General features: G+C 37.1%; 1 protein-coding gene across 14 annotated transcripts in view; it reads right to left on the minus strand.

Annotated features, from left to right (window-relative positions):
* Positions 1-1,454: 1,454 nt before the first annotated feature.
* The window catches only part of PTPRK (protein tyrosine phosphatase receptor type K), a 549,502-nt gene continuing 533,743 nt past the window's right edge, over positions 1,455-17,213 (minus strand). For all 14 annotated transcript variants that reach the window (XM_032862518.1, XM_032862504.1, XM_032862503.1 and 11 more), the window contains 9 exons: positions 16,786-16,940; positions 14,100-14,235; positions 13,727-13,876; positions 12,697-12,870; positions 9,555-9,686; positions 9,284-9,409; positions 6,607-6,770; positions 5,735-5,870; positions 1,455-2,947 (listed from right to left, as the gene is read on the minus strand). In XM_032862518.1, the coding sequence (XP_032718409.1) occupies positions 2,894-2,947; positions 5,735-5,870; positions 6,607-6,770; positions 9,284-9,409; positions 9,555-9,686; positions 12,697-12,870; positions 13,727-13,876; positions 14,100-14,235; positions 16,786-16,940 (1,227 nt within the window). In that variant the 3' untranslated portion in view covers positions 1,455-2,893. The remainder of the gene's footprint in view (positions 2,948-5,734; positions 5,871-6,606; positions 6,771-9,283; positions 9,410-9,554; positions 9,687-12,696; positions 12,871-13,726; positions 13,877-14,099; positions 14,236-16,785; positions 16,941-17,213) is intronic.

Consider the following 17,213-nt stretch of genomic DNA (forward strand, 5'->3'; position numbering starts at 1 on the left):
GAACCCAGGAGAATCTCAATAAGGGGAGGATTGAACGAGCACATCGGCACATCACTTTGGGGATAAATATGTTTCTTCTCCCTCTTTGCCCAGGCAAAAAGATCTTTCTTTCTCTCAAAATGAGATCATTTAGTTGTGATACAGCAACACATTCACATGAAAACCTTTCTCCAAAGACCAAATATTAGAAAAAGTCTACACAGCTCAAATCAGAAGCCTCACAGTTATTTTCAAGAGGATTTTGTTAAAACTTATAAATTCCCAAGTGTTTCTGTGTCTCTTCCAGCATTTCGTTAGTGATAGTATCTAAGAAGAGGAGGTATAAAATTTAACTTCATAACTGCCATTCAAGGAATAACTGATAGGGAGATAAGAGGCCTTTCACTGTGAAAAGCATGACAACTTTAAAAAGTTGTGCCAGGACATTGCCTGCCCAGAGGGACACGGCTGAGTGGGACATGGCCATCAAGCACAAGACTGCTCAGGGAGTGCCACAGGGTACTAAGTAGGACTTTCTGAATAGGAGTTTTGAGGAAAACAGATTTATACCTCCCCACATTGTCTCCTGACGGAATGGCTTCTGTGGTGCCCCCAAGGAAGCAAACAGAATTGTTTCTTGTCAGAGAGAAAGTGGACTGTTTTTGTTCTTTGCTTAGATTTTGGAGGCCACCGGTACCCTAGAGCTTTGCAAACAGTATTTACGGTGATTTCGGTGAAGTGTGGACACAATCAGGTGAGAGGAAATGAAATCAGGGTCACGCAGCAAAGCAGAATCCTCCGTAGGATTAACATCCTGAAAGTTATTGGGTAAAGAAGTCTGGGAGGAGCTTGTGGATTTTTTGTTAAATGCATCCATGTTTAAATGTAAATTCGTCTTTCCAGGAAAAGATAAAGTTTCTTTGTCTAAATTCTTACTAATGAAAGTCACAAATGTTCTAATAATGTACACAGCAAATAGAAGTTTGAAGAAACCCATAATGAGACTTTATGAGAAAATCAATTAATGAGGAACAATAAGAATGAAGTGCCAAATTCTCTTTGTCATGCCATCGGGGAAGCAGTGTGTTTAGTGGAAGAGAATGAGCTGCTAAATCAGACTCAGATATGAATCTGTTGACAAATCATTTACTTTCTCATTAGCTTCAATTGCAACATCCATGAAACAGGAATGCTACTTATTTTTCGTTCGCTGTAAGAAGTATGAAAATGTGTATTACATAAAAAGATAGCGATGTACATATACAACAATTAAAAAAATTACGTCAATCCTCTGGCCTCTTCCCCCTCCATTCATCTGGACTCGCTGATATTCAATTAAAAAAAAAAAGATACTAGCATTTGGAGATTCATTTTACTTTTAACAGAATTTTGGGGTATACTACTATCAAGGGGAAGAGGCTATTTATTTGGGAATAAAGGCATGAAAATTAAGAGAAAATAGGTGCAAACAATTGTTGTAATTATAAAAACTTTATTTCACGCTTCCTTTAGTTAAATCTTTATAAGCACCATGTCACGTACTGGCAATCTAGGAGGAGAGGACTGGAATGCTTTAGTCAGTAACAAACTGCAAGCTGATGATGTGAAGTTACAGCTACAGGGAGCATCTGAACAAGACCACATTTAGAAAGATCCCTTGCCAATCCCATGACAATGCACAAACAGGAATCTGGCATCGATCTGTTCACACTTCCCATGGCCAGAACCCAGAGCTTGTGCATGTAAACATCCAAAGAAACACTCTATCATCCTGACAGTTTACAGTTTGCTGAAACTTGACTCTGAAAGCGTGAATGTTGCCATCTCGTTTTCTTGACCAGTGCTTGCTCATAGGCTGACCAAATCAATTCCTTTAAAATTTAAATGACGCTTAAAGGTGTGTTCAGCATTGCGTAAGTCATCAGCAAGGCCTTGGACTGTGTGCAGTTCTCAAGTATGATCACCAAACCATGATTTACCTAATGAAATTGTGAAAAATTACACATTTTCAGCAAAACGTTTGAATTTGGTCCTATATTAAAAGACCCAATTGCCAAGGTGTTTTACATAAATTTAATTCACGAGCATGTACACAAGAGAATCACTATAAAGAACATTACTTCCTCATTTATGAATAAAAAGTTTATCCTCTACTTACACTAAAACATACAAAAAATAATCTACAAAAATCGTTTACAATTGATTTTAGTGAAAGAAAAAGCTTTCTTCAGAAAAAAAATGATCGTGTGGTGGTAGTATTTTAGCCATCAAAAAGGAATGTAAGTAACCAATAAATATAATGTGCTTTCTCCATATAGACATATTTACACTTGAGTCTTTGGCTTATGTTTTTTTTTTTTTTTCCTAAAAAGAACTTTAAATGATCCAGCCATCATTGCACATCAAAAGAAAATAAGCCAGTTTATATATATTTATATATTTATATAGAGATCTGCTACACTGGAAACATATAAAAAATGAACTTTACTATGAATTTGCACAGCTTTTCATACTTCTGCTTAAAGGTTTAACATCTTTTATCTAAAAAAAGGGAGAAAAATGCCACATGGAAAGTATTAATTCATGCAACATGTGGTGTTGCCAGGCGAGAACCAGGCGAGAAAAAGCTGCGGATTCACTGTACAAACACTGATAAGCTCTCATTGGAATCTGTTCTTATTAAATATAATTCATGTGGCACGAAATGTTGATGCTTTCATACAGTAATAGAAACTAATTGAGTCCTTTTTATTAAGATACACAACTTCATAAGAAAAATACTTTCACTTCTCGAATGTAAAAGCCTCCCACCCCCCACATTAAAATCTTTCTGCACAACTGTAACAGGTATAATGGCTGCTGGCTCAACAGACGAACAGGCTTCTGGGTGGATGCACTCTGAGGTCTCACCCAACTAAGAAGATTCCAGGTACTCCAAAGCAACATCATAGCAGAAACGGTACTGCTCCTGGAAGAGGCGAAAACGTAAGAATTGAGAAAAGTTAAGAGAAAGGAGACTAACGCGAACCATTGCCACCAAATGAACACCCAGCCACCGCTTAAAATTATTCAAGAATTACCTATTAGTATTCCTATATAACGAAGCTTAATTTCTGGGCATCCATGTTTTATGTTTGAGTCTAATGTTTCTGTTTAAGGAAAAGGAACTCGATGTAAAAAGATATATTATCTTTGCCTCATATTTTCTATTAGTTTTTTGAAAATCTCCAGTATTTTTTTTATCCAGTTATAATAGTAAAAACCTGATCACTACAGAAAAATTGCCCAGCATAGGAAAATAAAAGCCATCAGAAAAAGAGTTCCATAATTCTATTACTAGGAACAATTATTGGTAAAATACTGCCTGAGTTTTGTTCTAGTCCTTTTTAAGGCATGGTTGAAATAATTATTTTAGACCAAATATAATTACCCTCCCAGATTTGAGAATACAAGCTTATATTTTATTTTCCTTTAACACTGTTATGTATCTTTTTCTTATGTTATTTAACATTTCTTTTCACACTACATAGAAGTCTAACATACAGATTTGACTATTAGATTGTTTTTATTTTTTCTTTGATAGAAATAAATGCTATAGTGAACATGTATGTGCAAATGTTCTCTAAACTTCAGATAATTTTTCTTAGGAGGAAAAAAGTCATTTTAAGTTGCCATTCACAATTTCAAGTTCTTAATTTTTGATACAGCTTTTCATTTGTCAGAGTATTTAAGTAAATTTTTAAAAAATGGTTAGTGGTTCTTAAGTTTTTTTGAGCTTATTTATATCTGAAAATTTATTTCTGCTGTCTTTATATATTTAAGACAACTTGGTTGACAAGTTCAGCTAAAACTTCCTTTCCTCTAAGTCTATCTATGCACTTCTCCATTATTAAGAATTTAGAGAAAATCAGACTGTATTACAAGTTATGACTTACAATACGTTATTAAAAACTTCTCAACTCAGTCCAAGTGGGTAAAATTCATGCTGGAATAAAGAACAGTCTAAAATGCATATTATTTCGAAAGAGAACTTCCAGGTGTCTCCAGCAATAAACCAGGGTAATAAAAAACTTCCCCAAGAGATCTTTATCAATCCTATCTTTAATTATCAAGTAGGTGTGATTTAAATTAGCCTACCACTGTGGCAAGTACATCTGAAGAGCCAAAAAGTGCTTGAAAACAGTTATGTCTCTTTAATCTGTCATTAGCAATTTTGTTTACACTCTAAATTTTCTTACCAAACTTGTCAGTTCAATTCAACAGCACACTAAACTCATCATTAACACTGATTAAACACAAATCAGAGGGTAGGAGTTCAGTCAGGATTAATGGGACATGAATGTAAACGTACACAGACACTTTTTGGAAGGTTCTAGAATGGCTGAATTAGACCAGAGATTTTTTTCCCCTCCTAAGTTATTGTAGGAAATCAGAGTTAAATTTGGAGGTAAAATCTGAATTCTGATGGAGAAGTGAGCCCACTGAAGAATTTAAGAAGACACGATCTTAGACACCGAGGCAGAGTTTACGTTAAGAAACCTTCAGACAGCCAAGAATCAAAAGACATAAACACTACATTCTGTAGGAAGACTTGAGAGTTCTACATAAAAAATCCTTCAGATCCACCCCCCTTTCTCTATCTCCACTGCCAGTACTCCAGTCAAAACCAACATCACCCTGTCCAGACAACAGCAATAAAACCTAAGGGATAAGCTGAAGAAGGGACGATTTGAGGGGGTCTGTAGAAGGGGAAAACGCCTGTTACCACTTGTAAAAGTGAAACGGTATAAATGTAACTCTTCAGATTTTGTCTCAGGAAGCAATGCACTTTTTGTGTGAACAATCCATGAGCAGGAAGTGGTAAGAATACTTTAAAGGTTTATTGAATTGCTCATTCTAGTTATCTGATCATCTTGATAATGTAGGGCAAGCAACAATTTTGCCTTGGTTTTTCTGGTTTACTTTTGTGTGAACATTAACTACACAGCTGCTCCTGACCTTATCCCACCATGTACATATGTGTAACCCACAGACATCTCTCTTTAGAAGTAAAATGTGCTCGAGGAGTTTAACTTTTCTTTCTTACTGTTCACACATCTCCACCCAGATGAGCTCCCACATACCCATTCCTATCGGCTCTTATTTTGCGAGCTGTGGTCTGATTTTATGAGCCCTGAAAATTCAGGTGGCACCATCTGAACCACTCACTCTAATCTGTAAAAGCTGAAAACTGTCAAAGATGACAGTTTAAAATTTGTGATTTGACCAGAAGTGAAGAATTATAGGAAATGACTAAAATAAATTTCATTTGCCAGTTAAGGACAGACATTAGGTGCCTAAGTGCTGATATAACTTAGGAATATATCCATTGGATGACTGCTTTACCAGTTAACCTAGATGCTTTAAGAAATTAAAAATAGACAAGAATAAAGACTAGAGAGTAGAATTTATTCTTATTATAGATCTATTTAGTGAAGCTTATTACAGCAGATATTTATGGTCTATCACAGGAAAAAACCCACAGTTTACTATACATTTCCCAAATCAAGTGAAAATAGTTTTCATCACCAACATTTGTGATATGTGATTAGGATTCTGTGGGTAAAGAGAGATACTGAGCAGTTTATCAGTTCGGTAGGAAAGTCCCCACAAAGACTCACACATCTTATTCCCTTGGGTGTCTGAAGTCAACCCAGCGAGTAGGTTAGGATTGTCTAATGTCTCTGCTCCCTTCGTGCCTGAGACTCTGACTCACCGGGGCTTCCACCATGTTGGGCTTGCTGTTCCTCAGGGTCTTGACTGCATGGAACACGTCCACCACATTTTGCCGCTTCACCATTTCAACAACAATGCCTATAGCACAGAACATACCGCTTCGCCCACCGCCATTTCTGGAAGCAAAACAAGCCAGGGCATTTTTTTTTAGAGAATTTTTTTAAAATATTTTATTTATTTATTTAGTCAGAGAGAGAGAGCACAAGCAGGCAAAGTAGCAGGCAGAAGCAGAGAGAGAAGCAGGCTCCCTGCTGAGCAAGGATCCCGATGCGGGACTTGATGCCAGCACCCTGGGATCATGACCTGAGCTGAAGGCAGTGGCTTAACTGACTGAGCTACCCAGGTGTCCCAGCCAGGGCATTTAAAATGGCAGCTTTTGGTCACCAAAGGTCACACAATCTTATAAATTGAGGAAAGGAAAACATGATCTTTATTTTTTTTCCATTTTGTATTAATTTTGCTTCATTTGTGTGCATGTATGTGTAGAGGGCAGAGTGCAAGGACACATGAGGATGATGTCAGCTCTGTAGCTTATGCTTAGGAACATTCTGGAGCCGCCAGATGCTGCAACTTTGATCCCCTGAAATTGTGGTATATTTGTACACTGTGTACGTTAGGAAAGTGGTTCTGAGAAGTGTTTGAAAGAGTTTAAATCATGTGACTATATAATAATCAATTTTGAAAAAATATGAAAATGAAAACTGGTAGTTAATTATAGAATCATGAGACAGGAAGATTATTTAAAATGCTATTGATGGAGATCCATAAGATCTTTCAGGTGGAAAACATGAAGTCTAGTGAGGAAATGAGCACCAAAGCCCCAGCACGGCCAAGCTGAGGCACTATACTCACAGGCAGTGGATGATGGTTCGGCCCTCCCCTTCCTCGCACTCCTCCTGCCATTTTTCCACCTGCAGTATCAGTTTCAAAAATGACCGTTTGGAGCCTGGCACTTCTCGGTGAGAGGCCCACCCTAGATACTGAAACTGCTGTACCATCAGATAACCTTCTTGTGGCTGTAGAGGGAAAAGCATTTTTCTGTAAATACGTTGGGACTAGAATTTTTACTAAAAAGTAAAGGTGCATAAAAATTTATACCACGACATAAATGCCATTTATACCAGATTGAGTCTACGTGGTAAGTCCAAAATAGGTACATGCTAGTACAGAAACATTCGAAGTTACAGAACCAAGAAACATGAGAATTACCTTTACATAAGCTTCTCCCTTGCACCCCATATCCAATAATCAATCACACTTCTTAAATAACTTTCAAATCCTTTCTACTGTTTATCACTGCTGACATCATTGCATTGGCCCAATCACCAGTTATGATAATTGCTTCCTAGTTGATCTCCTTGAATAAACTTTGATCTCCTTCCAAATCTTTCTTACTGCAGCATCATGATTATTTTGAAATGCAAATATCTTCCCCTGCTTTAATGGCTTCCAAATGATCTTACATAAAATCCAAATTGCTGCAGTGACTTAAAAATTTCTACATGACATGGCTCCACTTCCTTCCCATTTATCAAGTCATTTCTTGCCTGGGAACTTTGCACAAACTCTCCATTTGGCCTCGAAGATCTCCTTCTTGTTTGTGCCTCTTAATCTCAAATACAGTGACCAATTTGTCTTGGGTTTGCCTGGGGCTCTTCTGGTCTTTGAACTGAAATTTGTGTGTCCAGGGAAACCTCTCTGTTCTGTGAATACCAAGATAGTTGGTTCTCCCACTGCCCAAAAGCTCCTATGGTTTTCAAATTTTGCCTGAAAGATCACTACCCCCAATGAATTCTCTAGTCACTCAGCTATGTCAGATAACCTAAACATTCTGGATTTTGTCTTTTGTCTAAAATTTCTCATATTTGTAAATAAATGATTATAGAATGAGTTGTTCAGTGCTTGTCTTCCCTGATAAAATATAAATTATTTAAGGATGAGGAAATCTCTTTCTTTCTTCCCTAAACTCTATATTGCTAGAACCTAGCAAAATACTGTGTCCAAAGAATAGTACTGTTGAGTGAATGAAGCAAAACATTAAGCCCAATATGAAAATGTAAGAAAGAATTTGCAATACATGAGTAAACTGTATCATAAGGCATCAGATCTGAATTTCCACATGGCAAGGGCTCACACATCACAAGGACCTACTGGTACAATACCCCAACTTCTCATTCGTGCATTTTAAATATCTCATGAGGTACAAGATATTAAGTAAGATTGGGAATAGGAAAAAAAAAATCAAGCACTAATAAGAACCAGAACACCAAACATAGAGGAAGATAAATAAACAAATACGCTGACAAAAAAACAGATTTCAGTTTCCATCCTTAGAATATTCTTCATACAAACAGCTCAATAAAAAGACAAGTCTTACTTTCTTAGTTTAGCAGCTATGGTTTCTCAGCTAAAATATTACTAGAACCATAATGGAACAGATGTGCAGACATAATGAGATTCCATTTAAATTAACATCTAAGATATGCATGAATATTATGACATGATTTGAAGTTATCTTTTTTCCCCACTGAAATGAGCGACAGAATTGGCGATGACTACATCCTCTGCTTATAGTTATACATATAGACTTATTAACCAGAAACACATATAGCTATTTTGATATGAAAACACCGAAACATGACAATCTGAATTACACACTTAAAATAATACACATACGTAAAGCTGCTGAGCTAAAAACAGAGTAATTCTCTTTAAAAAGAGAGTAATCTCATGGAAGTTACTAATGATTTCTTTTCAAATTCTGCTTGCTATTTGGTTACGCAATCTAAACAGTTTTTATTAGCATTTTTTTTTTTTTTTGCTTTTTCAGAGGAGAGACCCCAGACTTAATTTGTCATTTAGTGTAAAATATATGAAGACTCAAGGAAAGAAAGATAGATTCTGAGAAACACAGCTGCTGCTTTGCTCCTGGGAAAAGTGGTACCAGTGCTGGTTCTACAAATCTGGGCAGAGCCAGATACTGAAATGTGTAGGGAGATGAAATTATAGGTAGAAGGGGAATCAAAGATGGCTGTGATTTACCTTTTCTCCTCATGTGTGGGGTTCTCCGTTATATGCAATAGTGACATGGAACCTGTCTATAATGGCTGATCTGACATATCCCTTCCTCCTGAGGTAAAGCTTTTTATTCATCATCATCATTATTATTGTATCTTTATTTTTCAATTATATGCCTTTTTTGGGCTGGATATCAATACTAATATCACATGTAGTTGACCTTGACCAAAGTCTACATATACGCAGAGACCAGGCTCAGACCATCGAACTCAGTTGAGTCAGTGCATCTGAATTTAATAACTGACCAGGACACCCAGCTTCCTGCATTTCTGCTTTCCTATTTTTAGAATGTATTTTTCTTCTAATACTAAGATATAAGATGATTACTATCTTTGGAACTGATTATGCAACACCTTAGTTCCACTCTTCCTGTTGTCTGATTGGAATTGTGCCCCAGCATGGTTATGATCAGTTGCTCTTGATCAGCTCAGGTAAAATATCAATGACTTACTCTTGTTAGATTGCATATCCTAAAAATCCGGTTTATCACATCACAATCCATTGAACAAGACATACATTCCACTTGGATAGGGCCATATCTTAACATCCCTTCCTCTGGCCAGTACTGAGGGCAGCCCTAGATGATGAATATTTGGGAGGAAAAAAAAAAAAAAAAGAGCATTATTTTTCTCTATTGAGGGTAGTATGAAGTGGACTTTAACTTTTATTACTACTTTATTAAGTTGTCTATGAGTACACAAAAGCAACTCATAGCCACTGACCTGGGATAAGTCGACTTCATTCAACATCACGATGGAGGTACAGCCATAATCATACACTAATCTCCAGAAGTCCTTCACAGTGTTCGGCAGAGGGTATTGTGTGACGATGAAAGCAGCTGGCTGCCTGTAACTCTGTGAAGAAACAAGGGAAGTGGGAAAACATGAGAACTTAAACCGAATGATCAGTCATACAAGCCAATTCAAAACATTTCCGTGTAGGGCCAGGTGAGGTGAAGCAGCTCCACGTGGAGAGGGAGGCAGATGCTACGTAAGCCATGGAATAACAGATGTGGGCTGCTGGAATGTACTGGAGCTAGTAATGTGTCGATCCGATGGCAGGACTTCAAAGTCTCAGCAGCAGTTCAAGTCAAGACTTTAAGTTTTATTTTGTTGAGAAAAGTAAACATAGGACAAAAACAAAAGAAGAAACTCAAGAACTTCTCAAGGTTAAGATCCTCCATGAGGTGCCCATGGGCTCTTTCAGATTTTCAAAGCTAATCAGAGAGGCTGAAGGAACAAAATTCCCCGGTGTATGTGTACATCCATCTGTACGTATCTATCTAACCACCCATCAAAACCTATCAACATATACATACATCATATATATTTATCTATGTATTTTTTATATATTTCATATATTGTATATTTTATATGTATTATATACTTATATATTTCATATATATATATATATATATATATATATATAAAACTGCTGGATTCTCTTCCATTTCAAATAAGAAAAACCACATATGCCTCAAACTTGTGTGCTTTTATATTATATGGATATTATTAGCACATTCTGCTCATCTTGCAGGCCCATCCCAGTTTCCTGGACATTTCTAATGTATATTAATGGTCAGAATCACAGTTTCAATCACTTAAGATTTTTCTTAAACTAAAATGCACTTCTTGGTGAAGTGTATTCCCTCCACCAATAAGGGAATGGCTCGTTTTTTACCAAGTGCCCCCTGACTGGGACATGACACATTATCTCTACCCAGAAGTAGAGGGTATGCTCATCTGACCTGGGCAATCTGTCATTTTGCAGACGAATGATCTGTATTTCTATGTATTAAATAGTTTATAAAAAAACAACAACAAAAAGTAGACAGCTGCCTGAGATAGATTTCCTTCATGTGGATAAAAACGGTCAGTGATCCCCTAACTCATTTTTACCACATAACTCCTTAAATCTTTCAAGTGTCTTAAATGTTAGCGTAGAACCGGATTCCCGAACATTGATCTTATCATCATTTGGGAAATACCGCTAACCATGGCATTTAACTCCATGGAAGACCGTGGGATAAATCTGAGTGCTGACAGTTCAAATGGCTGCTTCTGAGTGACCTCAGGCCTCACAGAGTTACACCTGCATCTGAGGTGAGTGTCTCCTAAGAAAGGTATGAAGGCTCATCAAAAAGGTTCAGAAGAAATAAGTAAAATTTCCTTCTAATCACGTGTCTGTTCCATGGGAAGGTGAGCTCTTTACTCAGGTTTTGAGTCACAGGGGAGGGGAGATGGATAAGATGATGTGAGAGGACAGAGCTGCTTTCCTAGATCCTTCCTCTGTAAGGACAGGAGCACATCTGAGGCTTTGAAATCACAGAATCCTCAGCCTTACTTCCGAACTTTTCACAATCATGGCACAAGGGTGTATAACACTGAGGACGTTGCTAGAGGATAAGGGGAGCGGGGAGTGCTGACCAGTGAACCTTGTTCTTATAAGACAAACCAAACCTAACTTTTCTGAGGCCCCCAACTATACTATTGAATCTAGTGGATGGTCTCAATTATGAAATATATCTATGTTAAGTCATAAGGAATTAAGCAGAGAGTAGAAAGAGGTAGAGAACAAGTTTCAGTGTTCATATTGACTAGAAAACAACCTGGAAATGAAGAAAAATTTGACAGTGATCGATGCCAAAGACAAAAAATGCCTCAGACATACACCTCATCAATCTCTTTCCTAATGGTATTTTCTCCTTCCCTTTTCCACACAGTCTTTTAAAATTCCAAATCTAGACTCAGAAACAAAAAGGTCTTGTGTGTTTTCTCTGTATTTAGTATATTTGTCTTTCCAGACAATTAAAATGGGAAGAAAAGATACAGTGAGGATCCAGTGTAATTTCAGTGGATATGATTAATGGTCAGGCAAGAAAGGGAACTTTTCACTTGAGCTTGTCTTTAGACTATTCTGCTCTGCAGCATAAAAGGAGCAAAGTAACTGACTAAAAGACTGGTATCAGAAGTAGAAAGTAGGCTTTCTAAGTCTTTAGCATCAGAAGCTAATTTTGGAAAACACAATAGGAGCAATATTGCAGAAAGTTTCATTACTAGTCACAGAGGAATGGACCCTGACTTCTAATTTCCCCTGGATATGGTTCCACAAATGAAAAGACAAAACCTAGAAAAGTTTATAAATGAAGATGATGAGCTGTTTAAAAGGATTCTGAACTAGGAGAGCCTTTTGCTTCTTTCCAAGGTAACCCATCAAGGTAGCCAAGGACTGACTTAAAACTCTCTCTCCGTGTTGTTCTGTCTATGGGAAGCTAATCTCCTAAGGAAGTACTCTATCTTTTATACTTTGTGATGGCTGGAATGGGTCAAGATAGTTCTTTCATTAATGATGGATGTATTAACAGGTATCTTTGATGCTTTCTCCTAGCTGTTTATAAAAGATCTCTATTAATTACTGGCTGATAAAAACAAGTTAGCCATAAATTACTGGAACTTTAAATGTCAGAGATAAAGATTTCCCAAATTAACACAACTTCTATAAGATAAGGCATTATGTGGTTTTAAAAAATTCATTCCTCACTTAACATTCAAAATACACAAGCATGATCTTCTTTTCTGAAAATAATTGAGATGAAAAATATGACCTGTAGGTATTTCCTGTACAGAATATCATAATTGACAATCAAGCTCCAAATTTACAATGGGGCCTAAAATTTATAGTTCCTAAGAATCCCTGTAGGGAAAATTCAAAATCATTCTCAGAGAAAAATTTGTATTTCAATAAAAATTTCCAATTTTCCTTCCTAGGCTCTTTTAATTTTCTTGAAAAGAAAACAAGCCAGTGTTCGTCACATTACGTAGCTTTTCACGACACTTTATACTAACAAAGACGGCAGTCTCTTACGTCCATAAGAGCAGCATTGATGTAGTTACTACTCTCCCCATCGATTGTAATTAAAAAAGGCAGACATCTGTCAGGTGGCAGCATGTCCATAAAACGATTCTTGTCATGATTCCTTGGCAGGCACGCTATACTGCAGTCTTCGGCTTGTAGTCGAGGGGTGACTGAATTTAAAGTCTAAAAAGAAAAGGGAACGTAGGTTAAAAGCAAGTGACCCATTTAATAGCATAAGGCAGATCCATCTAGGATCTAGGAGGCCAAGTACAAAGTGAGGGATCTGTACAAGGCAACGGCATTTGCCGTGATGACAGGCTGATAGACTTTGTAGTTAAAGCTAATGAAGCCTGAGAAGTGACAAAGAAACAATACACACATTGTTCACTGTTTCCTAAAAGGAAAAGGGAAGCTGAAAACCATTGCTACCTGCAAAATGTAGTGTCTAACCAAAGAAAACAGAGTTAGAGTGGCCCATAATGATGACCCAACATCAAAGTTGGAAACTATCATTTGTAGTAATGTTTTGCCGTGCCGTATTTGAAGACAGGATGTAACATGCTAGAAAGAGCACTGCACAAAAGATCAAAATATGAGGTCCAGAGCTACTCTTGACTTCATATTCACATATCTTCAGGGATGTCTTAAGGGCCGTGGAAACATTTGGGGTTAAATAGGGACAATGTTTAGTACAAACTTCAGCTATTACTATTAATATGCTTGATTTCACATTGGAGTGACACAGGTTAAAATCCATATGACTGCATATAAATACACACAAATCACCAAGTTTGACTTTTATGATACCTTTGTCCATACCCCTCCCTGAGTCTGAACTCATTTCAGATACAGCAGATATGAGCTCATTACTACAAAAATGACTCCATAATATGTAAAATGAAAGAGATTGGTATTATATTTAAAATAGGGTCAAAAATTATCAATTTGACTTGAAAGACCTTCCTTAGAGGAATTAATAATGCCCAGAACACACTGTAATAAGTTCCTCATAAAAGAAACTCTAGAAATAAGTAAATACCTGGAATTCATCTTTGAGATGTGAAGAGTTAGTCTGAGAGTCTATTCTAATCATATCAAAATATGCAGCTTTAAATTCGCAGACAGGTATGGCAGTTTCTCCACATAAACAGGCTTCTAGAATGGCATCATGAATAAAAATGTACTGTTCCTAAGAAAGAAAAAAAAAACTATTTTAATAAAAATCCTGTCATCAAAGGCAGAGAATACAGAGAATTTTCTCTATATAGAAACATTAATAATGATATCAATATTTTCCTATATGACTTGATGAGGTAATATTGATTCTATGTGAAAAACATTTACCATTTTTGATAAATGATGGAAACCAACAACAACAAAAAAGAGGTCATTAGAGATAACAAGCAACATGCCTCTGTCTGGACCATATTGATACGACGAGATCTTAAGGCTTTGACACAGTTGTAGATGTCGACAACACCCTCTCTTTCAGCCATGTCCAGCATGATGTCGATCACAATGTAACAGCCAGTTCGTCCAGCACCAGCACTGAAATAAATTAAACAAATCTAAAGAATTTCAAGACTTACGTTCTTGCAGTCTTATTAAATAAAGATCCTTTTAAACTGTTAGGTGGAATCAAAGTGATTTAACAAACTGCAAGGTGTAATTTTTATGTGTTATATAAACACTTATTTCAGGTACAAATAACTTCAGGTAGAGTATTTGTTTTGGTGCAAAATGAAGACGGGAGCAGGAGTCTGAAATTGAAAACGATAGACTCTGTATATCAAATTGTGTTTGAAAAATAATGTATGTATGTTGTTCAAGTTCCATAGCTCTCATACAGTTTTCATTCTCTGGCAATCGAGGGCACATGATTTCAAGCTCATAGAAGTGACGAAGGGGTGCATTTGGGCTTTAAAATTTCACCTCAGAAATACTCTTACTCATATACTTGTGTGTCCTCTGGCAAAATGCAAGAATGCTGGCTTACTGTTTCAGTCTGACAGACTCTTGTACATGCCAAGGCAAAAAAAAAAAAAAAAAATTATTCCAAAACATTTACTGGGAAATCTGAGGAGTCAAAATTCAGAGGAAGTGTTAATTATGAGGGTAGGGAGGGAAATGGTTATCGGCAGGGAGGAGACCAACAGGAGAAAGAATATTTGAATGGTGATCTGAAGGAAAAATGAAAATGAACAGTTAGGTATAGAATATAATTCTTAACAGGTCACAAAGACAGCCACTATCTTACTGTATTTAATTCAGTCATTGAATCTTAATATACTACTGATTATTTTATCTTTTGGAAATGTTTCTTCAATTTTTAAAAAAGATTTGATTATTTACTTTAGAGAGAGAGAGTGTGATGGGGAGGGGCAGAGGGAGAGAATCTCAGAGACTCCCTGGTGAGCGGGGAGCGCAACATGGGGCTCGATCTCAGGACCCTGAGATCACGACCTGAGCTGAAATCAAGAGTCAGATGCTTAACCGGCTGAGCCACCAGGCATAAAAATCGGTGGTGCAAACAAGATATAGTTGGGATTTGGCGGGGGTAGGGGGGATTTCACTTGGTAGTCAGCTTCCTCTTTTTTGTATATTCATGGATACCTGAGTATAAGTGAAAAATGACACTTCTGGGGGCGCCTGGGTGGCTCAGTGGGTTAAAGCCTCTGCCTTCGGCTCAGGTCATGATCTCAGGGTCCTGGGATTGAACCCCACATCAGGCTCCCTGCTCGGTGGGGAGCCTGCTTCCCTCTCTCTCTCTGCCTGCCTCTCTGCCTACTTGTGATTTCTGTCTGTCAAATAAATAAATAAAATCTTAAAAAAAAGAAAAAGAAAAATGACACTTCTGTTCAAGAGAGTATCTGAGAATCTTGGAGCACTTCTGAAGCAGGCAATTCATAGGGGAGTAAACCTCTATGATAAGTCAAGACACTCCTGAATTGAAAACCTATTTATCTCATTTTCTAATGCATAGAGGGGCTATTAACATTATACTTTGTTGTCCAGATTTGGTCACTTCTCTCAAACACACTGTTCTTTAAGAAATTTAATTAAAAGATATTGTGGGTATCTCTCTTTTTCCTTTTTTTTTTTTTTTTTTTTTTTTTTCCCATTTGCCTACCATCTTCTCAATCACTGTTCCCAGGGTTTGAGACAGGAAGGTAATTGAAGAGTACATCAGATTTCCTGAAGAGGATTGAATTGAAGATTTTTTTTTTCAGGGTACACAGTATCTGATCCTTATGGGATCCCTTATTTTTATGTCATTCTCTGGGCTGTTTTCCCTCTTCCATACATGGTCATTTAAATTCTGAATAGGTCGGATTTTCAGGGGAAAAAAAAAAAAAAAGCTTAAGTACAACCTATTATGTAGCTTGGAGGGGACAGTATTTGAGAATGGTGTGCAGCATTTAGGAAAAGCTTTTCAGATTCAGTACACATTTTTCTGTTCACATCTCCAAATGAGGCCATGTAATTTGCTTTTAGTGTCTCTGAATGCTTGTTTTAAGAGAAGTTTCTAATCAGAAGGAAGCCTGGATATAATGTTCACATTTTTTTGGCATATATTTGCTGGCTCTCACTGATGTAGTTTTCAAGGTCCTCTGATGGATGGCTTTTTTTTTTTTTTCTTAAATTCTTAAATAGCTGTTTTATAGCACAAATTCTTGCAATTTAGGCCATTTAGTAACTCTGTATATCTCAAATTTAGTTTTAAAAGCTGGGCTTCTATGGGGAATTTACTAGATTGGCAAGAAATCTGTATTTTAACCTCCCATTCCATACAATATGGGATTTGCAAAAGTGATAAAAAAAAACCACAAAAAACCCAGACACAGATGTTGCCACTAAGACAGAGATTCCACACTCCCATTTGTGAACAACACTACACATATTAGGATGAATGTATTTATTTTTTAAGTTTCTATTTTATATCCTCCTTTGAGCTAACTTTTCTTTTTTTAAACCTTACCTGTAATATGATAAACCGGAACCTTGTAAGCATGCACTAGTTCTATGCTTGAAGGCCTTGTCTTCCCACTTTAAAGAAGCTGGCCATATACAGTCCAGTGTGGCCGGTCCAGTACTCACCTGCAGTGCACAACGATGGGGCCGGCACTGGGAGGGTTCGAGAACTTCACTCGCCGGATGAAGGAAAGGAGCCCCGTGGCATGGTAAGGTACTCCGTGGTCAGGCCAGCCGGTGAAATGGAACTGTTTCACTTCGCGGATCTCATTGTAGCCCCTCTGTGCAAACATGTAAACAAGCATGTTCAAAAGTGCCCAAAGAAAGCCATTCAACACCAACCACAGGCACTAGACCTGGCTGCCAATGGAAAACAAAAAACAAAAAACAAAAAAACCCAAAAACAAAACAACAAAAAAACAAAGAATCTATCAAAGATCAGGATTTTTCTGAAAGAGGATGCTGGCCTGACATGGTTGGGGAGCTTACCTTATTGTCAGATACCTGCCAAAGAAAGAAAATTAGAAGTCTTGCTCAGTTCTGTAACTCTGTGT

The sequence above is a fragment of the Lontra canadensis genome, unplaced genomic scaffold, assembly GCF_010015895.1.
Source record: "Lontra canadensis isolate GAN:19392208 unplaced genomic scaffold, GSC_riverotter_1.0 scaffold23, whole genome shotgun sequence".
NCBI lineage: Eukaryota > Metazoa > Chordata > Mammalia > Carnivora > Mustelidae > Lontra > Lontra canadensis.